The sequence below is a fragment of the Falco biarmicus genome, chromosome 3 (assembly GCF_023638135.1).
Source record: "Falco biarmicus isolate bFalBia1 chromosome 3, bFalBia1.pri, whole genome shotgun sequence".
Lineage (NCBI taxonomy): Eukaryota > Metazoa > Chordata > Aves > Falconiformes > Falconidae > Falco > Falco biarmicus.
Genome location: NC_079290.1, coordinates 13019656 through 13043328, shown reverse-complemented (window position 1 = coordinate 13043328; position 23673 = coordinate 13019656). Strand labels below are relative to the sequence as shown.

At 46.2% G+C, this 23673-nt stretch overlaps 1 protein-coding gene across 1 annotated transcript in view; it reads left to right on the top strand.

The window, feature by feature from the left end:
* ZC3H3 (zinc finger CCCH-type containing 3) overlaps window positions 1-23673 on the top strand; it is a 186700-nt gene that overhangs the window by 117703 nt on the left and 45324 nt on the right. Inside the window, exons 5-6 of the mRNA XM_056330599.1 lie at window positions 10616-10809; window positions 23071-23152. Coding sequence (XP_056186574.1) covers window positions 10616-10809; window positions 23071-23152 — 276 coding nt within the window. The remainder of the gene's footprint in view (window positions 1-10615; window positions 10810-23070; window positions 23153-23673) is intronic.

Genomic DNA, 23673 nt, shown 5'->3' with positions numbered 1-23673 from the left:
AGTGATGAGCATGGCAAATGGAAGGATGCTTGTGGCCAGGGGAGGAGAGTGGCCCACGCCGCTGGGGCTGCTGAGGGAGGTCACCATCTGAGTCTTGCCAAAAATGGTACAAACTGACTGTGTCATGGTGGCTGGTCATCTGCTCTTCCACTGTATCACCATCATACATCATCACTGCCCACCAAGTGAGCGATCCCATCACCATTATTTCAGCCCTTCACACGCATGTGGCCACATGGCACTGTTGCAGCTCACTGTGATTTAATTGCTGGGGTTAATTAGAATTTAGATCCAGAAGATGGAAACTGTTGATTTCAATCATCAGGTCTAGTTCTTCATCTTTATTTACCAGCTGTTTTTCTGGAGGAACCTTTATTCTTGTTGGTTGATAACTATTATAATATACCTGCAACAGTTTTTCTTTCACAAGTCAGGAGGATTTATTAGGTAGGTACATCTTTATTTAGGCAATTAGGTAGCTTAATAGGTACTTAGGAGGTTCATAATTTTTTCCCAGGTTTTGAAAATGGTAAATGAGATCTGTGCTGGATTATTTTTTTTCCTTGAGATTAACGTTAAGCTGCATTTGAATGGAAATTCACATTCAATTGAACCAAATTAAAATAGTTTTTGAAAGTGTTTGTTTCATAATTAGAACTAAGTGTTAAAGTAGAGAAATGTGTATGGATAAATTAACAGATGATAGCTGGTCACTGTGTATTTAAAACCAATGGAACCCCTGTATTTATGTTTGTATATTGGAAGAAGACACGTGCTTTTCTATTTTTCAATTTCTGATCACTTTTTTAACCTTGAATATCATAGTCAGTGAGCTGAATTATTTGAATAATCCAAATCAGGTTCTTTAAATAAATCAAGTCTTAAAATAGAAAGAGTTTATTTGAGATTCGACCTTTTATTTTTTTAAGAAGAAAGCAATAATGTTGATATAAATTCCGTAAACCAAATATTTTAGTGGAGTTACTTGCTTTTTTTCTGCTGATTTGGTGTCCTCAGGCAGCTGGTGGGTGGGGATAGACATGTTATGGGAGATTGGAGCAGCTTCCAAGGGAAACTGGTGCAGCAACTCGGGGGATCGCTGATAAGTTTGAGGAGCACTTTTAAGCCTAAATCGTGTGTTTTGTTATGCTGCATGCTAGGGAACAAGGATAGTGTGGGTTTGGGTTTTTTTTTTAATGTTTCTCCCAAATGAGGATTTTGCATTGCCATCTGGGAGGCTTGGAGTGGATGAGGTCCCTCCTGCCTCGCCACTCCCTGTTGCTGTCCAAAACCGTTGCCCGGGTTATGATCCTCTCTTTCCTCGGGAATCAAATGCCAGCATGCAAATATGATTTCTTACTATGTAAGGATTACTTAAAAAAAAAAAAAAAAAAAAAAAAAAGCTAAGCCTAAAGAAGATATCTAGTAGTAAAAGAAAACCATCCTTTAAGAGCCATTTGTATTGCCGTCAGCGCCAAGAAATCCTCTCCGTTTCAGCTGGCTGAAATGCCATTGGGATGCTCTTGCTCTGCTCTCAGTTTTGTGTTTAATTTATATACATCAGATACTGTAGATGCATTTATGGAGGTGTTTGTGTGGGTTTTTTGGATCAGATGGTCTGTGCGTTGAGTGCACACTCGTGTGCGCAGTACGGCAGTGTAGTATCTGAGCATCTCCTACAGGTGTTGCTGCATGCTCAGGTGAGTCATCCTTGTTGCTAAGGAGAGACCTTCCATGTTGGCTTGGAAATCTCCCTTTTATTGTTTTTGCTTTTCATAGATCAATTTAAGAGGGATTGCATTTTGGTAGTGTCACTTGCTGGCTCCTGGCTGAAGTTTCAGTGGTCTTCTTCCATTCTGAGCAGCTTCGCTGTGTTTGGAGGCACGGAAGGCACGTTGAGCTAGACGTCAGCTGACTGTTGACTCCACATTGTCTTGCTGAGCCTTTTTCTCCCTCTTGGTCCAGTTTTTGCTTTGAGTTTACCAGTCTCCTGGAAGAAACATTTCCATTTCCCAAGTGATGAGAAGCTGGTCTTGGAGAAAAGGCTAGAGGAAAGACCCAGCATTTCTAGTTCCCAAGTGATGAGAAATCAGTCAAGCAGAGAAGTCTGGAGGAAATTTTCTATCAGAAACGGTGTGGCCAGGAGGACCAGGGCAATGACTGTCCCCCTGTACTTCGCACTAGTGAGGCCAAACCTCGAATCCTGGTTTCAGTTTTGGGCCCCTCACTGCAAAAAAATATTGAGATGCTGGAGCTTGTCCAGAGATAGGCAGTGGGGCTGGGGAAGGGGCTGGAGCACAAGTCTGATCAAGAGTGGCTGAGGGAACTGGCGATGTTTAGCCTGGAGAAAAGGAGGCTCAGAGGACACCCTCTCTCTCTCTACAACTGCCTGACAGGAGGTTGTAGGCAGGTGGGGTTGGTCTCCTCTCCCATGTAACAAGCAATAGGACAAGAGGAAATGGCCTCAAGTTGCGCCAGGGGAGGTTTAGATTGGATATGAGAAAAAATTTCTTCCCAGATGGAAAGGGTGGCCAAGCATTGGAACAGGCTGCCCAGGGAAGAGGTTTAGTGACCATCCTTGAAGATATTTAGAAGACATGTAGATGTGGTGCTTAGGGACATGGTTTAGTGGGTGACTGTGCAGTGCTGGGTTAATGGTTGGACTTAATGATCGTAAAGGTCTTTTCCTACCTAAATGATTCAATGAAGGACACAGCAGCTTGATGTTTAATCATGGGAGAATAAGAAAAGTTAGACTTGGTCAACCTGAGCATCTATGAAGCACCAGACTCAGGCAAGCTTGCTACTGTGTCAAGGGATGCAGAGGAAGACCCCAGACCCCAACCTGCAGAGTGTTTTATTAGCCCAGGTCCTCCCTCTGTAACATTTTTAGCACAAGACTTTGATCTTCCCGTCACGCTTGGCCCTGGTATTGGTGTTGGACCTCCAACAGCTACGACACTGTTTTTAAACATTTTTATAGCATTCCTCTTCCCCCTTTTCATTAAAAATTTTTCTTCCCCTGTCCACCCCGGGGGTGGGGGAAAGACAACCCTCAACCTTGTGTAGTCAAGGTTATGGCGATAAATTCTGTAGCATTGTCACTTCTATTCGGAGTAAATTGGCTGGCCGCTTTCGGGCTGAAGGGAAGATAATTTGCTGTAGTATTTCAAATGGATTAGAAATGGATTTGAAGGGAAAGTTCATGCCTCCCATTACAAAGGCTAGAAAGAAGACTATCTTAAGGCACTGTTCACACTCTGGCCTTCATTATCCACGCTTAATACCTTTCCTATTTTCCAGCGTTAATGAAATTTCCTGCCGGAGCGGGCCTTCTGGACGGACAGGAGGACTCTTTAGATCCGCAGGCTTGTGCAGCAGAAAGGGAATTACAAGCCCCTGATGTCGAGGGGCCGGCGTATTCTTCAGGTCCTTGGCCTGGCTATTATCTCATTAATTTTATCCTCTTTTTTTCAATACAGTTCATTTCCAAAGGCCGTCCTTTCCATTAGGGTAACAATTCAACAGAGAGCTGTGACACCGCTGCCAATGAAAAGCGACTGGGCGTTTGGCGCAGCTCCATGCCCTCTGTTACAGCCATCCTTCCCCTCGCCCTCCTTGCTGGTGGCTTTTCCCGGCCAATGCCGGGTTACAAGTCACTGAGAGGGAGGAGGACGCACAGTGGGTGTGTTGGGGCTACGCAACCACTTGGGAACAACAGCTTGGCTTAAGAGGAAAACAGAGGTTTCCTACGAATGAAGTTCCCCCCTCCTGCTCTTCTTTATGAGCTCAGGTTCCACTGTGATTTTTTGATATAAAACATGTTTTACCTTCAATTTTAAATCTCTTACAGCTCCTATAGTATACATAAATTTAATAAATAAAGTAATAAATAATACTCTATAAATAACAGATGTGGGCAAAGCTCAACCCAATGCATGTGTTCAGCTGCCAAAATCCCCCCGCGAAGCATCACCAGCATTTCCCGGTGCGCAGCATCTCCTCTCCTGTTGTGTTTGCATCGGGACTCCCCACAATGGTGTGAACATGTGTGGGCAGGGGGTCCTACCAGCCCCTGTCTGCATCCCCTGGGCTTACTGCTCTGCAAAATTGCACCTCCAGTTTCTGGGGGGTGAAGGGCAGAGGAGGAGACCTCTGGAGTTAAAGGGGAATAAATACAAATAGAAATAGCAAAGTGCCCTGGGAAGGTGTTTAAGGTGGGTTGTTGGGGTTCTTCCCACCCCGCAGTGGGGATAACCCCCATTGACTTTTTAGGTAGGAGAGTTTCCAGGTGAGGAGCTGGGCTGGTTGTAGAGCCTTCGTGGAGGCTAAGGGGTGCTGAGGACATCCCTACTTGGACACTTCCACCACCTGGAATATGGAAATAGAGATGGTCAGGACTCCAGTGAGCTCAAATTGAGTCCCTAGATGAGACTTCAGTCCAGTAGCACTTGGGCCTGAGCAGATGTTCTGCAGAAGCTTTGCTTGGAGGCCACCTAAGATGGTCATTTTTCTCTCTCAAAAATGCAATGACTACAAATTGGAGGAGGTTCAACCCCACTCTTTTTGCAGGTGTGATCCTTTTCAGTGCTTTGTGCCATAATTCTTGAAAAATCCCAGTGGGAACATCCCTAACGGGAGACGTGACACCAGTAGTTCCTTGTATTTGGGGCCTGACCATCCCTAAGGACTGCCAGGAAGGAGAGTGTGCTGCTGTGCACATCGCTGCTCTGTTCCTTTTATACCGGCTTTTTCTTTTTAATACTGCTTTATAAAAGTATAAAATGTTTTATAATCTGCAGCTGTTGCTATTTGCTCGGCAGCTGCTACCTGCTTGCTCTCTACTCACATACCAGGGGTCAGATGCCACTGGGTAATAACTCTTGATAAATGGTGACTTTCGAACAAGGAGCGCCAGAGTGTGCAACCACTTCAGTGGGTTGAGTGAGTGCAGCAAAGCAAGAAAATAAATATCCTGAGGATCTGGGTGATTCAACCAGCCAGGCTCTTAAACTGGTGCGTAAACCAGTGCTGTTTAGGCTCAGCCAGCATGAGTAGCGCCTGGGGCTGTGCACGATGTTGATGTTACAGACATAAGAGGAAGGTTCGTTCCCCCCCCCTCCCCCCTTTTTTTTTTTTTAAAAAAAAAGTCCACTGATGATTTTCCAAGAAAGTGCACTGCGGGTAGGAGCAGTTCTCTGAAGCAGAAACCCCTGCTCAGGAAGGTGTGCCCATGCCTGGAGAAATGGGGTGGATTTGGGGTGTGTGAAGCCCAGGCTGGGGCTGGATATGCAAGGAGAACTGAAATCCAGGCAGCAGCAGGAAAAGATGCTTCTCTGGAGCGTGCTGTTGGTGTAGCTTTGGTGCGCCGTGGTTTTTAGGATTGGGATATCTCGAGAGATGAGACCTGGATAGCATTTCTCATATATGTGTGTGTATGTCTATACAATAATATAATCTATATTATTAGGTATATATAAAATCTTACTTTCTATATACATTGATATATTAACTATACATGATATCTATAGATATATAGATTCATATATAGGTACCGAGATGTCAATATAGACATATGATAGAGACACAGATATATGTCCATATAGATACCTCTAGAGGATATATATTTCAATCTATATCAAATAAATTTTTATATAGATTATATATTAACTATACAATATGTATAGAGAGATCTATAGATGTAATCTCTCTATAAATATATAGATATATTGTATATAGTTTTATAAATAACTTAGATATATGTCTATATATCGGTATAGTTTATGTATGTCTATAATTTTATATAATTTATAGATACATAAGGTATATGTCTATCAACACAGGCTATAGATAGTTTTCTATAAATATTTTTATATATAGTATATATTTATAGATGTAGATACAGATATAGTGTGTATATATAGATATTTATAGATATCTATAGAGTATATATCTATAGATCTCTCTATAGATATCTCTATGTCTATTGTTACATATATATTTATGTATGTGTGAGCATATATACACACACACAATGCTATGTCTCTGTCAAATGCAGAGGAGACAGAAGGGCTTTGCTTGGAAACTTTGTGTTTAGGGCAGGAACAAGTTTTTGCTGCCGGTGGAGCTGGGGCTTTGGACACCCTCCCCTCCATGCCCTGGCTGTGTGGCTGAGCCTGGGTCTTCTTCCCTCCCCTCTGACAGACTGGAAGAAAACATTAAATATGTATTATATGTAAAAGAATATATCTATTATCTCCAGATAGTCCTGAATATATATAATTCAATAGCTATTCAATATATCTATTCAATAATATCTGAATAATATAAAATACTTTAAATGGCAGTAGTAGCTGGGCCTTGTATCTCTATCAATTATCTCTAGATATTATTGAATATATATTGAATATCTCTAGGTATTATTGAATATATATAAATCCATATATGTATTCAGTGTATATATTTAATCATATCTAGAGATAATTGATAGGTAATAATATAGAGATTTATGTCGAAAGGTATCTCTGTATATTATTATATATAATGTATAGAGAATATATTTCAATACATATTCAGTATGTATATTCAATACTATGTATATTTATATATATATATACATGTTTGTATATATGTCTATATATATTATCAAGAGATAATATATAGAGTATTCCACTACATCTATAGGTTTATATGTATAATTATATATTTATTATACAATATATATTTATAATATTTATGTGTGCATGCACACACACACACACACACACACACATATATATGAAGTTATATCCAGGCCTCATATTTCAGCTTTTGGTAATGTTTTCTACATGTTCTGCTGTGTTTTCTGTGTTGAAATCAAAGCAAATGCATCTCTGGTCACTAGCTGTTCCCCTGATGCTGCATGTATTGGGGGATTATAGATGCAGCCAGCTCTCTCTCAGCAAGTGCTCCATCCCTGACTGTAATTCTGACTGTCCATTGCAATCAGCAGCTCTGGCTGTTTCTGTCCCACAGACCTGGAAGCTTTCAGAAGGCTTTTTTCCAGCTGTGTTTTCTGAAGACTTTACAGAACTTCCTTGAAGGGACTGATGCTTACAGCTCAGTGCCAGGCAAAACAGGAGCCCAAAAGCCAGCAGCACTGCAGTCGCCATGTATGGTGGCATGGAGCATCCTGGTGACCTCCCAGAGCTGTATCACCAGGAGGAAGAGGAGGAGGAGAGCTGAAGCTGAGCTGAGTTGTCTTGTCACAGCTGTGGCGGTGCTTTGCTATATTATGACACCTTTATTAGATTTACCAAATGGCTTGGGTTGGAAGGTACATTCAAAGGCCATCTAGTCCAACCCCCCTGCCATGGGCAGGGACATCTTCCACTAGAGCAGGTTGCCCAGAGCCCCATCCAGCCTGGCCTTGAATGTTTTCAGGGGTGGGGCATCCACAGCTGCTCTGGGCAACCTGCTCCAGTGTCTCACTACCCTCAGTGTAAAAAATGTCTTCCTTAAATCTAGTATGAATCTACCCTGTTTTAGTTAAAACCATTCCCCCTTGTCCTATTGTTACAGACCCTAATAAAAAGTCTGTCCCCATCTTTCTTATAAGCCCTCTTTATATATTGAAAATCCACTATGAGGTCTCCCCGCAGCCTCCTCTGCTCCGGGCTGAGCCCCCCCAGCTCTCCCAGCCTTTCTCCGCAGCAGAGGGCTTCCAGCCCTCGGACCAGCTCCGTGTCCCTCCCCCGGCCCCGCTCCAGCAGGTCCCTGCCTGGCTTGTGCTGGGGACCCCCGAGCTGGGCGCAGTGCTCCATGGGGGTCTCCCCAGAGCGGAGCAGAGGGGCAGAATCCCCTCCCTCACCCTGCTGGTCATTAGGTACTTGATATCATTTTTATTGGATGCATTAGAGACCATTCTCCATGTCCTGCAGCCAGTGCTGGCTGCAACCTTGGACTTGCAAAGGTTTGCTGGGTGGTCCATGTGTGGCCCTCATGTCCTTCCTGCCATTGGTACCTTTACACAACAATGCCACCGCTACGGCTCATTGCAAGTAACCTGGTTTTGTAAAAATTAAGACATGATGCTCCTCTCTGGAGCAGTTTCATGAGGACCAAGCCCTGGGGAACCTGGAAGCAGGGCAGCAGCTTCTTTATGCAATCCCCATCCTCTCCACAAAAATCAGGCAGCAATTCTCCAAGCTCGGTAGCCAGTGGCAACAGCCCGATGAAATGAATAGGCTGTCACGCTAAGCATTAAGAAATGTAACTATTACATTTTACAGTTCTCTTTTTCTTTGCAGCACATGTTCATTTAAAGGTAATGCTCTCCGGGGTTTGCATTCTGCTGATAGGATAGCGGGATCTTAATTTACAGATATTCTCCAGTAATGCGCGGTTTATATACGTTCTGCTAATAGCATTATGAGCATAGTTTGGACTAATACAAAATTAGAGCTCTAATTTGCATAAACAAATTACTGTTTGGATTAGTGCTAAATGAGGAAGACGACTGATATTTGAGGAGATTTGATTTGGCTGCAACGGCTCTGTTTGTATAACAGCATATGTACAAAAATGAGCTGGGTAGCTCCGCATGGGCTGGGAGGGAGTTGGGATGATGCAGAAGATACTGGGTCATGAACTGGAAGGTTTTTTGGTGGCACATGAGCCCCCCTGAGACATATTTGTCCCTAGGGTGTCACTTCAGAGCTTACTGATTGTTCAGAATAATCTTACGAGCAACACTAACTGGATTGCAGCTCATGACCGATCGCCATCCCGCTACCTCGCTACAGGGTTTGTGGATGTGGGGGAGAGATGGGGGGGGGGTGAAGGTCCCCAGTGCCTCCCCATCTGCTTAACCCTGCTTGGGTTCCAGCATCTGCTAAATGGTGGGTGACAGTGGTCTCGGGTGACTCGTCCCCTTCAGGGATGTAGCAAAACGCTTGCAAGAGCCAGATTTTATAGGAACATAGAATCATTTAGGTTGGATCATCACTTAGATTTAAGATCACCAGGTCCAACCATTAGCTCAGGACTGCCAAGTCCACCACTAAGCCATGTCCCTAAGCACCACATCTACATGTTTTCTGAACACTTCCAGGGATGGTGATTCCACCGCTTCCCTGGGCAGCCTGTTCCAATGCTTGATACCCTTTCAGTGAAGAAAGTCGTCCTAGCATCCAATCTAAACCTCCCCTGGCACAACTTGAGGCCATTTTCTCTTGTCCTGTTGCTTGTTACCTGGGAGAAGAGACTGAGCCCCACCTGCCTACAGCCTGCTGTCAGGCAGTTGTAGAGAGTCATAAGGTCCCCCCGAGCCTCCTTTTCTCCAGGCTAAACACTCCCAGCTCCCCCAGCCACCCCTCATCAGACTTGTGCTCCAGCCCCTTCCCCAGCCCCGTTGCCCATCTCTGGACATGCTCCAGCATCTCAATATTTTTTTGCAGTGAGGGGCCCAAAACTGAACCCAGGATTCAAGGTGTGGCCTCACCAGTGCGAAGTACAGGGTGATGATCACTGCCCTGGTCCTGCTGGCCACTGTTTCTGGTACAAGCCAGGGTGCTACTGGCCTTCTTGGCCACCTGGGCACACTGCTGGCTCCTGCCCAGCCGGCTGTCAGCCAGCACCCCCAGGGCCTTTCCCACTGGGCAGCTTCCCAGCCGCTCTGTCCCGAGCCCGTAGCGCTGGGGGGGGCTGTTGTGCCCCAGGTGCGGGACCTGGCACTGAGCCTTGTTGAACCTCGTACAACTGGCCTTGGCCCATAGGTCCAACCTGCCCAGATCCCTCTGCAGAGCCTCCTGCCCTCCAGCAGATCAACGCTCCCCCGTAACTTGCTGTCATCTGCAAACTTCCTGTAAGTGCACTTGATCCCCTCATCCAGATCATCAATAAAGATATTAAACAGGACTAGCCCCAGTACTGAGCCCTGGGGAACAATATTTTGGGGGCAAAATAGTAACATAAAAGTTATAGTACCTAATAACAATGCTACCAAAAATACCAAAGCTTGTAGAGCTCCATGAATTGGCTCAGCTCAGGGGAGATCCCACATTGCTGATTCCCTCGTGGGACCGCATCCACGTTTCTTTTTATGTTTGCTGCTGGGGCTGGAGCTGCAAGCCAAGGGTGTGAGATGAGGCATCAGCCGTGGCTGTGTGGCCTCACCTGAATACTGTGTTGGATGCACCAGGCTGCCTATTCAGAAGTACATACCAGCAGTGCGGATCAAAGCTGTGCCATTTGCGAGGCATTGGGGCCTATAGGAAACACCTGCAGAGTTTAGGGACAAACACCTTTGCTGTGTCCTAGCAGGCTGCGGTTGGGCGTGGAGTTGACCTTCAACACGTGGTCCCTTCTGCAGCACTGCTGTGGGTGAGCTGAGAGAAATAAAAGGCTTTTTGTTGCATGGGGGAGGGAGTATCAGGAGGACAGTCCTTGAAGTTGTGGGGTTTTTTGGTGTAAATCACAGGGGATCAGAGCATCTCCTCTGTCTACAGCAAGAGCATCCCTGGTTCCTTGCTGCATCACCTCCATCCTCAGATAGCTGAGGGTTTGCTCATGAAGCAGCAGCTCCTTGCAATATCATCCATAGTTTGGGCTTACCTTGGCTTATGTTTTCTTGTAGATCCCCGCTACTGAACCAAACACGCCTGTCACCTCAAGGCGGCAAGTCCCAGCATGTGCAACAGAGATGGAGGAGCAAAGGCTATTGCTGCATTGGTGGGGTGATGTACCGAGTATCGGCAAATAAACTCTCCAAGACTTCCAGCACCCCTGGCCGGGGCAGAGACCTGAGCACCAAGAGCCCTGGCAGAGCAGGTGAGCAGCAAGAATTTGTCCCCATCTGCGTCCAAAATCCATTGAAGTCCCAGCTTCAGCGTTCAAAGTCCTACAACCAGAATTAACCGCCACCCACAGGGACTTTTAAATGCTTATTCCCAGCCCATGTGTTGCAACTCATCCTCTGGCCTTGCAGGAGCCCAGATGCAAAGGTGATGGATATCCCATCGGTGCCAAAGTGCATCCCCCAGCTCTTCTTGCTTTACAAAAGCACTGAAGCTTTTAGATGAAATGAAAGATTTAAGAAAGTGGAGGCTTTTCTTCACTCAGGCTTAGTTTAAGCTTGTAGAGATGCACCATTAAACTTGTTTCTTTTTTTAACTTGAGCAAAATCTTGGGCGGCTTCAGGTGCCACCACAAGATTAAACCTATTTGAGATGCTTATCAAATTACATTCAATATTGACCTAAGAAAATCTGGGAGGATCATTCTGCAGATAACTGTGAAACAGGCATTTTGACACAGTTACCGGCTTTACATTTAGCTTCAATTAAATTTGTGGTTTAGCTCCTCCTGTACTTGATGCCTCAAGTGTGGCTCTTGGGAAAGACCAGTTTTTTAACTGTGCTCAAAGTATTTTTTTTTAAATTTCTACTTGGGGTCAAATATTTTTGCTCCATAACTACTTTATTGACAAATTTTGGGGACAGTTAAACTGGGAAAGGCAAAGCCAATGGCTTTGTGCTATTGTTTTTCTTTGCTGGAAGGACGAAGTGTGCAGAGATGAGTATGTTCGTGGATGATGCTATAAAGGAGGCAATTTAATGCCAAAGTCATTTTATGTACGGTGGGAAAGTGGATGAAGAGAGGCAATAAATAGTGCAGTGTCGTTGAGAGGTGCAGCCTCTGAAACCACCTGCACCCCAATTGATGTGAGTGTTATGGGGCGTCCTGGGGAGGTGTAAACCCACAAAGAACAGGATTAGGGAGGGAAGGAGCTTTCTGCAGACACAAAAATCCCATCAGCAGGAGAGCTGAGCAGCTCTGGGAAGTTTGAAAAGCATGAGGAAAATTAGGAGCAAACAGCAATATCTCAATAAAGAGTAAATAACTCCCCCCTGACGCTTGCACACAGCTGGAAAGTGGAGAGGGAAACGAGAGGCAGCCAGAAGAGGGACGGCCAGTGATGATAAATCCTTACTGCACATCATTGCTGGCAGGGAGGAGGGCAGAGATTTAGCTTAAACCGCGGATTAGCTGCCCTGGCCACCCAGGGATGGGAAACGAAGACGCCTGCAGATGATGGCAGAGATGAAGATGCTGCGGTGTCCAAAGGGGCGTGGAGCCGATGGAACATTACTTTCAGGTAATCTCCCTTCTGAGAGCATTAAAGGGATGCTTGGCAGCGGTTTGAGGACAGTTTGCGGGTGTTTTTGCAACTCAGCTCTGCTCAGGACAGATTTTTGGTGGCTGACTGGCCTGTGACATCCTCCTTGTTGCTGGCTCTGCAAATAAGTATGTGCACACTCATGAGCTTGCGTCCATATGGTTTGTTCTGGAGTCTGCAATCCTACCTGCGAGCTGTTACATCCTTGGCTTTGGTGCTGCATCTGGAGGAGGATGGGCAAGGATCAGCCTTTAGAGGCATGGAAAAAAAGGCAATGAAGTGAGCTCAGGGGTTTGTAAACCAAGCAAATCCTGATGTCAGCGATGTCAAGACCTTTGCTAATGGCAGTGGGATTTTCCGAAGTCACTGCAGTCAGCTGCACAAAACCAACTCATGGGTGGTTCTGCCATAAGCACCATCCCCACGTGTTGAAGGCAGCAAACATCTTGCTGGAGTGCAAGAAAAGGATTGAAACCTAACAAGAAAGCGAGTCCAGAGGAGGGCCACAAGGATGATCAGAGGGCTGGAGCACCTCTCCTATGAAGACAGGCTGAGAGAGTTGGGGTTGTTCAGCCTGGAAAAGAGAAGGCTCCGGGGAGACCTTACAGCAGCCTGCCAGTACCTAAAGGGAGCTTATAAAAAAGAGGGAGAGACTTCTTAGAAGGGCCTGTAATGATAGGGCAAGGGGGAATGGTTTTAAACTAAAAGAGGGGGAATTCAGACTAGATATTAGGACATTCTTTGCTGTGAGGATGGTGAGACACTGGAGCAGGCTGCCCAGAGAAGCTGTGGATGCCCCATCCCTGGAAGTGTTCAAGGTCAGGTTGGACAGGGCTTTGAGCAACCTGGCCTAGTGGAAGGTGCCCTTGCCTGTGGCAGGGGGATTGAAACTAGATGATCTTTGAATGTACCTTCCAACCAAAACCATTCTATGATTCTACAAGTCTTATGAAACCTCCAAGACATGGGCAGGGAAGATACTAGATCTGGTTTTTGGGCCAGATTTTGGGACAGACTTGGACCACTGGGAAGGGTCCAGGAGAGAAGTGATGGCTGGAAGGACTGGAAAGGTGGAGGACCTGGGTCTGTGCCATCTGAAGAGGTTGTGATGGAGGGGCTGCAGGTTCCCAAGTTCATGAAGAGCTGCCAAGCAAAGGGGAAGGATGTCTTGTCCATGACAGCCAAAAAACCAAAGGGTTTAAACTTTTTCAGGAAGGGTGCAGGGAGAGCTTTCAAAGGATGAGGATTATGAAGTGCTGGATTAAGTTGGCTGTGTTGACTCTGAAATTTCCATTATTGGGATTTTTTAAAGAACAGTTCGGCGAGGATACAGTTGGAATAGGACCTGCCTTGCAGCAAGGAGGTGGACTTGACTCAAGCTGCTGCCTAATTTGTAGTCAACACATTGGTGACTTTAATTTGGGTGCTAGGAGATAGTGGGAGGACTTGACTGTCCACCTTTGTGCTTAAATCACTATTTCTGCTGCTGTTTGGAGCACCGAGACAGCCTTTCCCAAGCCCAAATATTGCACATTCCATATTTAAAATGCTTTCCAGGCTATTGGTTTTTTTCATTTATCTAAGTGCAAGAAAGTCTCTAAATTTGTCTGGTCACTGGGAAAGAGCAAAGTCACGCACAGGCAACTCAGCAAAGGCTGATGGATTCAGCCTGTCCATGTATATCCACCGCTGGGCTGGGACCAAGCAGAGAAACACTAGCTCAGAGTGCAATTTCTGGAAGAGCAGTTGAGCCAGTGGTATGACAGGAGGATTTTTGCAAATTCAGGCATCAGCATTGCTCTTGGGGTTTTGCTGGGGGGCATTTGGGGTATGGGGAGAGCCCTGGGGCTCAAGCCTTGCAAGGAAACTGTGATGTTTTTCAAGGGATTTAGTTTGCGGAGGTGACCTAAAGCAGCTTTAAGAAACAAAGGATCAGTAACAGGCACAGGATGAGTGTGCACCAGCAAGCACTGGGTACTTTTATGGATGCTTTTCCTCCTTTTTGATCTCAGTTTTAAAATGATACTTTCATGGAGATGTGCAGTTGCCTCAAGGTTAGCAGGTCAGACCTCCTGGCTGGTGGTGAGAAGGCAGCTGCTCCCCATTGTGGTTTTATCAGGGGTGACGGGGCACGGAGCAGATGTGATATCCCCACATCTTTTCTTCCCCACTGGTACCACGTCCTTTAGCAAGGTCTTGTTTAGAGAAACAGGTTTAATTAGTTCCATTTTGGGACAGAAGGTCCCTTCCAGGGTTATTTTCTATAAAATAGAAACCCATCTCATTAGTTGTTTTTTTTTAAGATACTTCTTCTTTTGCTGTAGTCTCCTTCCCCCTGCCATGCAGCACATTGGGTTTGTAACTATAAAGCCCTAGTTAACTGGTATGTGTCAGTATTTTCATGTCATCTTTCAGCTCTTGATACGATTCATCCTCCTTTGCAAGGATGGATTCAACAGATACTGATGTCTCTTGCTTTACAATAACTGGGGCTGGCAGGGCAGAAGATTTGTGTGTGCTATTGGGTATGAGCCTTCACATGTTTACTCAATGCTCTGTGTTTTCAACACTTGACAGAGTTTATTTAAAAGATGAAAAAAACAGCTTTTGCTTTCCCTTCCAGTGCCAGACGCTGTGTGTTTGGGGTAGCAGAGAGATGGGAAACACTCCTGACAGTTTAATAGCTTGGAGTTTACTTACAGTGGGTTATAATTCTGTTGTTTGCCTGAATTTATTGGGTTGGTATTTTGTCTCTTCGTGGCCCAACTACAATAAGAAACATGATGCTAGTCGCTGCAACTGATCCATCTGCACTGTCATACCATCCCCACCAGCTGATTTACTGATGGATGCTGGTGGTGAGCTAAAATTTTGTCCTGTGGATGCACTTCCTGCAGCCCTGTGCTGTATTGGGGTCAATCCTGGGGCTACCAGGAGCAATAAAGCAACTCATCCATCTCCCGGAGCAAGGGGAAGAGTAGGGGTTTTGCCATGGTTCGTCTGCAACCTGCTTTATTACTGGTGGCATGGCATGGGGGACACCTGGCTTGGGGGCAAAGAAAGCGTCATTGCAAACCCAGGAAAAGTTTCTGAAGGTGTTTTGAGCATAAAGAAGCTCCCCGGAATGGTTCGTGTTTTGGGGCATCGCAGTGGTCCATGCAGCTGCTGAGAACTGTGCTCTCATCACATGTGTGGGTCTGCTCCCAGAGGGCTTGCTGGAAGTTCTGAGCTTGTCTCCTGAGCACTGTGGATAAAATGTGGAAATAAAAAAAGACTTCTTGCCTTCCTAGCTGGCCAGTGAGCTCAGATGTACCTCAGTACTCAGATGTACCAGTACTCAGTGTACTCAGCTGCTTGAGCAAGAATGGAAAAGGCTCAGAAGAAGACATCTACCTGCAAACGCAGGGCTCCACCCCTGCTCCTTGCCCCTGTACAGGACAAAGATGCAGTATCAAACATGGAAAAGCTCTTTATCCCTGGGATAACTAGTATTTCTGAAACAACGTATTTTTCACTTTGCAGAATTATTAGAAAATAGGCAGCGGCATGGTGTGGAAAGTATTCGATACGTTGCAATTAATTGAGCAAGCGTAATAATTGGGTTTCTCTGCTCACAACAATCCTTTCCTTCATTTCTTTCTACAGCTGCTAAGATGTTATTCAGGTACTTGAGGAATTTCTATGAAATTAGGGAAAGAAGCAAAAGGTCCTGGCAATAAAGCATTTCACAAAGAAATTCAAAAGGGAAAATAAAAAAAAAAGCACAGCCCTGTACAAGATTGAAAGCAGCAGAAACCAAATTGAGGTTTGACATTGTCCGGAAAGCAGCCCTGACCCCAATCTAGGCACGAGCCACCGCTGCTGCAGTGAGAGGTATTGCACACCCTGGTCTGGGGCTGCCTCCAGTGGCGTTTTGCTGGTGTCCAGGCTGCTTTCCATGGGCAGATCTTCACCTGCATGACTTTCTCATCCTCCGCTGAGGTTTTACCTCCTGGGAAGCCTGCAGGAGCCCCAGTGGGACAGAAGGCTGGTGGCTTTGGGGACACTAGTGTGCCTGGGCTTCACCTGCTGGGGGAATGCTCACGGGTGGCAGCCAGCCCCTCAAGCGGTGTGATTTTATTTATTGGTAGTTTTCAGTTTTTCTCTACAACGGTAGGATCCAGAAGTCTTGGAGACAGCCATGGTTGCTGAGCTCTTAAAGGTGGGGGTTTAAGAGGAACCTTTAAGTTCTCCTGAGCTGCTAATGCACATCTCCCAATACAGCTGCGATGGTGGCCCTGACCACAGATGAGCAAATTATTTTGAAACACGTGTTTAAGTTCAGCCTTCCATGGCTGGGGGTCTTTCTTTGCATCTAAACACACTCCCTGTCTCCATCCTGCTGCATAACAGCCCCTCCTGCCTCAGTTTCCCCACCCTGCTGTGACAGCATCTAGTGTACAGCTGAGGAGACTGAAGATGCGAGCTCCTCTGCTGCATCACGCTGAAGATGGATAACTGATGCTCATGAACATGATTTCAGATGCAGTGGGAGAACTCCATGCTCAGTGAAAGGAGAAGGAATATAACCACGGCACAGGGAGCCAAGCACTGCAAGAAACTGCGCTCTCGGCTCCTTGTTTACCAACTAATTTTAGAAGTGCTGAGCGCCACAGAAACACACTTTTCACGTTTGCAAGGATGATAAAGCGTTCAGCTGTATGGTTGGGCTGGCTGAGGACTTGCGTAAATGATGCTTCCTCTTCTGAGCCACTCAGCTTTTTTAAAAAGGAAAGGAGGGATTTAAGATTGGAACATTTTCACCACCCATCCTCTGCCACCTCTGCTTGGTGGCACTTTTAGTGCAGGTGTTCAAATAGGAATTGGGGGGTGTTCACCCCGGTGTGCTATGCTTTGCCTCTTCCCCCAGTCTGTGGCTGTTAGAGCAGCTCATCTGGCACCTGGGAGCATCCCAATCTGCAGTATTGGGATCATGCAGTTTGCTGATCATGGCCTCAGCTTTCTTCCTTTCTGTCTGCAAAACACTTGGAATGTGTTGGGACCAGGTGGTGGCAGAGTAAGAAAGAAGCTGGTGGAGGAGAGGCCAACCCAATGCACCAAGGTGTGAGAGCAGTGAAAACTGGAGTGTTGCTTTCCTCAGGTTTCAGCTGGTTTTGGTGTCACTTGTGCTGGGGCTGGCTTGTGCTCAGTCCCCTCAAACTGAATTCCCTGGTTTGGGGATTGCCTGATCCTTTGCCCTCCTTGAACTTAATCCCTTGGTCCCTTTTGAACTCAGTCCTTTGGCTTTGGGATTTCTCAGTTCATTACCCCTTTTGAGTTTAATGCCTTGACCTCTTTTGAGCTCAGTCCCTTGTCTTTGGGATTGCAGAATCCCTTGGCCCCTTCAATCTCAATCTCTTGGGTTTGGGATTGCTCAATCTCTTGCTCCTTTTGAGCTCAGTCCCTTGGTTTTAGGATTACTCAATTCCTTACCACTGTTGAGTTTAATCCCTTTGACCCCTTTTGGGTTTAATTCCTTGGTTTGGGTATTGCTCAGTCCCTTGGCCCATTCAATCTCAGTCCTTTGGTTTTAGGATTACTCAATCCCTTACCCCTTTTGAGCTCACTCCCTTGGCCCCTCAAGCTCAATCCCTTGGTTTTGGGATTGCTCAGTCCCTTATCCCTCTTGCATTCAATCCTTTGGCCCCTTCAGTCTCAATCCCTTGTTTTTGGGATTGCTCAATCCCATACCCCTTTTTAGCTCAATTCCATGGTACCTTCAGTCTCAGTCCCTTGTCTTTGGGATTGCAGAATTCCTTGGCCCCATCAACCTCAATCCCTTGGTTTTGGGATTACTGTCCCTTTGTTCCTTTTGAGCTCAGTCCTTCAACTGTGGGATTACAGGTGCTGGTGGGCAGGGACCAGATGTCCTTGAGGAGCACCACTGGATCCAGCACTGGTGTAGACCAGAGCTTGCAGAGCTAAGAAGATGCCCCACAGCAGCCACTCCAGGCTCCTTGCAAGGATCTGCTCGTACAACAACAACCAGCCTGGAGTGTGCTTCATTAATTGAGGTTGGTTCACTAATAAAACACTCGTGACCGCCTGACCCAGGAACGTGCATGTTCCTGTTAGGAGCTGGGGTGTGATCAGACAGGAAAACGTGAAAAGCTCCACTCGTGTAGTGGCAGCTCATCCCTTCTTTTGCTGTTACCTTCTAGAGAGTGAGGGCTTCTGCTGTCCAGTGAGGAAAATAAATTACCCCCAGCAGCTGCTAGTGCTGATCATCTGAAACAGTGGAACCCACTTAAATGAATAATAATTAAAGAAATAAATTTCCCCGAGTGCCAGCCTCAAAACTTTTTGTTCAGCAATAAAGCGGAGAGCCTCACAAAATGAATCGCTTGGCTGTTTCTGAAGTAGGCTGCTGTGCCGTGGCAGGCGAAGCGGGGCTATAATGGGACCCATTAAAGGAGCCGGCATGGTTAAAGGAAGCCTTTCCTGGGTGCCAAGGTCATGTTGAAACAGGCTGAGCTGAAGTGAGTGCAGCTAATGGCAAAACCCCTTCCCTTGATGAGCAAAAATTAACGCAAGCTGGGATGACCCTGTTACGATCATCCTTGGGTTGGAGCACTGGCCGGTAGAGCTGATTGCCTGCTAGCTGCTCTCACTCGGGCAAAGCCCTGGTTATTTCTCTCCCTGTGTAAGATTTCCATAAATTATCCTTGGTTTGGGGAAGTTGAAGCAGATGGGCAGCAATGGGTTTGGTGCTGGCCGTCACTCTAACAATGTCCTAACCCTCTTGTGCATCTGCTGGCCCCAATGCACTCCGGCTCTGCAAGTTCTCTTTTTTTTAGGCTATTTCAGTTTTCCACAGCCTTTCCACTGTATAAAAAATAAATTACTAGATAAGATACACAAACAAACCTTTCCACATGATGAGGTCCTGGTCCTTGAGCTATGCCCTAGGAGCAATAAAGTCCTTCCTAAATAATTAAGCAGGTAATAATTAACTGCACTCCCTCCCTGCGATATTTGCAGCCGATTTTTAATGGCAAAGGAAAATTTCAAGTGTTGTTTTCAGTGTGCATTTTTTGCATCGCAAGCCCTTGGGTGAGAGAAGGCTGAGCAGAGGTGTTGGAGCTGGATGGAAGCATCCCTCTCCCCACATAGGCATGCTGGAAAGCACCAAGCATTGCTCCCAAATGCGGTTGCCAAAGCAAATCTCTGCCAACCTTTCCCTGGAGGAGAAGGATCAGGGTGCAGGAGATGGACAGCCTTGAGCCTTGAGCTGTGTTTTGGGGGGGGGGGGGGGGGGGGGGGGGGGGTAGGGAAGTCCTAATTAATGTACAGATGTTGGTGGAGGGGTGCAGCATCTGACCTGCTCGTTTTAAGCACTTGTAGTTGTGGAGCCTTTGACAGGGATAAATTGTGCCTCTTTCCCCTTTTCCATCAAAAGCTGGAATTTCAAGCAGGAGGCGAACACTGCAGAAAACACCATGGGACTGCTTGGCTGTGGATTCCTTCAGAGGAGCAGGATGAAAAAAAGGAGTTAGACTGTAGCCCCCGCTATTAATCATAGCTGTAATCATGCATTTAATGAACATGACAGCTCCCGCTCCCTCCGGAGAGATGCGTTGAGTCTCACGACTGGGTTAGGTACAACAATCACTTCTCAACACTCGCGCTTGATAACACCGAGAGCCGCCGGAGCAGCCAGTGTCAGGTTGGGATGATGCATTAAGAGAAACATCCCCATTTGCACGGGCTATGTATTTCCTTACAGATGATGCGCTTCAAACCAGCTAAATCATTAAGAAGGAAAAGGAAAAAAAACGCAGAGAGAGAAAACCACCTGTCCCTGATGCAGGGTATAAAATATCAAGCCTGATGCCGCTGTGCTGTGTGTAATCAGTTAAAAAGCCCTTAATGTGCAGTTCTTGATGCTCTCCCCAGCAGCTCTTTTTTTTTCTTTTTTCCTTCTTTTTTTTTTCCTACCCCTGTTGTTCCCACTGCCTTTGAGCATGCACAGGGGAGGAACTTGCCATGCCACTTACTTAAATCTCTGCAGCAAGGGACATTTGCAATACACAGGAAAGCATGATGTGGGATGTGCGAGTTGCTCTCCTGATCCGACAGCACTGCTCTGTCCTAGTCCTGATGCTCTCTCAGTTTGGAGAGTAACTCGGGAGAAGAACAGGATGGATTTGGGGCTGGCATCTGACCTGCAAAATAAAAACGTGTTATGTCTGGACTAAATGAGATTCCCAGGGATCAGTCAAGCTCTGGAGGCATCGTTTTGTTTTTTTGTTTAATTTAGTCCAGACTGCAGCAAATTTCAACTCCTCATTTTTTAATTTAACCCTTATCCAGTCCTCTGGTGTCTTTTGCCCAGCTCTGGTTTCACGCTGCGTGGGTTACTTTGATAATATACCCTGAATACACACTGAATATCCTGATTCAGATACACTTGGAATCTCCACTGTCTTCAAAATATCAGATGCTGTGTATTTATTAATGCAGATCTCTTGGTAGCTGTTCTGTGGTCATCCTCGAGTTGGTAACCACTCAAAAAATCAAAACATGGGCTCTTTGGACCTTCCTAAAAGTCTGAGGCATCAAATCCGCTCTCCTGCATCTCCTGCCTTGCTTCTTTAATGCTCACAGAGCCTGGCTTGTATTTAAACTTCTTTTTGCACAATGCAAAAGCTTCTAAAAATACTATCATGCCAGAGTTTGAGTTTTCACTGTAAATCCCAGTTGATGGCAAAATCTGTAGTTATGGAGCTTCTTAACCAGCAGTGTTACGCAGCTGCTGGGCTCTCTCCTCCTGGGTAAATATTTAGGTGGTTTTCTAATAGTTCAGGGAGGATTTGCATGTAGGGTGAGTAATTAGGTGGTGGGAAAGTGTGGATGAAGAGTTTCTTTGTCAGCTGCCAGTCTGATGCTTTGCAGGACCTGGTCAACATGTTGGATGGCTGCATCTTGCCCGGATTTTGCTGTGGATGGGACTGACTCTCTCGGGCAGTTAAACTGCCTCCAGGCTGTGAGTTAATTCACAGCAAGAGCCGGTAATGGGAGATGTGCATCGCCTCTCCATGTATAATAGCATAACTTCTTGCCAGAAGATAAAAGCTGGGCAAAAAACCATTATGATATGGATGTATTTTTGCTATATAGAAATTAAAACCCAGTGGCATGCGGCTGTTGCACCCTTTATTTATTTACCTCTTTATTTATTTCTTTAGAGATTCCTCCTTTCTGATAACCAAGATGTGGTTATCAGGCCACTTTAACTAAAAGGGTGGCACACAAGCATGGGAGTGCGTTCATCCCCGAGAGTCCACTTTTATGCCTGGGTATTAAATATTTAGAGAGATTGTCTGCTGCCCTGGGGAGCCAGCTCCTGGTATAGCCCATCCTGCTGAGCTTGCTTTAAGGAGCATTAAACATAATTGCAGAGGGCTGGGGGATGCTCTATCCCTACCCTAATGGTTGGACTTTAATTTGGGTCTTTCTCCCTGCATCAGCTGGGAGGTCAACCTTGCTCAAATGCGCTGGCCTCTTAACCTAAGTCCTCGCTAAGAGATGCTCTGCAGCATCTTCGGAGCGACCCAAAGTTGACGTACATTTATTTGAACGCTTCAAACTAGTTAAAAAAGATGCTCCTACAGCGAGACAGCTCTGCAGTGAGGGGGAAGCCAAAAATAAAATGCAGAAAACCCCTCAGTTGTGGCTTAAATGCCCAGTTGATACTTGACATGCTTGCGGCAAGCTGGAATGAGCTTCCAGCAAGCTTGAACGCGCTTGCCAGTGAGTAGCACAGAGCTTGCTCGATGCCTCTGATGGACAGGCATGTGCTGCCCACACTGACACTGCGCCTGCGCCATCGCTTTTATTTGCGGAAGGAACAGATGGGGCTTTGCCGATGCCGGCAGCCCAAGTGACAGCTCGCACGCGGGGAGAGCGCGCTGCCGCACTATCAAATTCTGCTCACTCACTTCCCAACACGCCCGGGCTGGCAGGTGAGTGACTGAGCCGCTCTCGTACCACCTGGAAAGCTGATACACAGCCTTTATTTTCAATTCATTCTTTCCTACGCCAGTCAAGGACAATTTAATTATGTGCATGCACGTATTGGAAGCAAGCGCTGGGCTTCCCCCACTGGCTGCAGGGAGCAGCCAAGCCAAGCGCGGAAATTTTCTGGACTGATAGCACAAGCGTGTGAGTTGCCTGGAGAGTTTTTTTGGCATGTTTGGGTGCCAAGGGGAAAGGTCCCTGTGGTGTTCAGAGCTGGCGAGGAGCCCTTTTACCATGGCGGCTCTGGAGGTGCCGGCAACATGGAGGTCTGTAAAGAGCATCCTCACCTGTCTGGGCTCTGGGAGCTGCTTGTGTTGGATAAAGCAATAAGATCATAGAATCTCAAATGGTTTGAGTTGGAAGGGACCTTTAAAGATCATCTAGTCCAAGCCCTCTGCCATGAGCAGGGACATCAACTCGATCAGGTTGCTCAGAGTCTTGTCCAACCTGACCTTGAATGTTTCCAGGGATGGGGCATCTACCACCTCTCTGGGCAACCTGTGCCAGTGTTTCACTGCCTTCATCATAAAATATTTCTTCCTTTTATCTAGTCTGAATCCCCCCTCTTTTAGTTTAAAAGTATTCCCCCTTGCCCTATCACTACAGGCTCTGCTAAAAAGTCTGTCCCCATCTTTCTTATAAGTTCCCTTGAAGTATTGAAAGGTGGCTGTAAGGTCTCCCCAGAGTCTTCTCCAGGCTGAACACTCCCAGTTTTCTCAGCCTTTCCTCATAGGAGAGGTGTTTCATCCCTCTGATCATTTTTGTGAAATTAAGATACTGAGGGCTGTGTGAATTCCTGCAAAATTTCTCGATTCTGAGGAAACTACTTACGTTTTCTTTTCTGTTTTCAACAGCGAGGTTGCATTGTACGCCTAGTCCTGGCTTTTCTCCATCCGGCTGCCTGAACAGATCAGCTACAAGCCGATACTTCGCCAGGTCTGTACTTGCAGGGAGGAATAGCGTGCTCCCCCTCTGGATGCTGCATGTGATTTATGCTCAGGAGGGTGTCAAAAGCATGAGATGTGTGTATTTAACTGGCTGTTTATTTGGTGAAGCTCTGGCCACTGCTTTTCCCCCAGCCTCTGCTCCAAGGGGGTTGTAAGCTCAGCAGAAAGCTGTGATTTCAGCTTCGAAAGGGTTTGAAAGGTTATTAATGGATAGCAACACCTTTCTGCAGGCAAAGAATGCCAACTCCTGCTTGGAAAGTCCCTTTTAAAATCAACTGTAGTGTTTTCAAGGGGTATTTTGTTTTTTTCCCCCCAGCTGAGAAGCCCTGAAATTTAACCCAGCAAAACTGCAGTTTTCCTTCTCTCTGTCCCACCCACAGACCGGGAATTTGCCATGTGGCAACTGGAAAGCACCGTGTATGGGAGAAAGATGGCACGTTGTTGGTGTTCAAAGCCCTGCCAGCTTTCTTCTTGCCTTTTTTTTTTATGCTACAGTTGTGCTACATATCA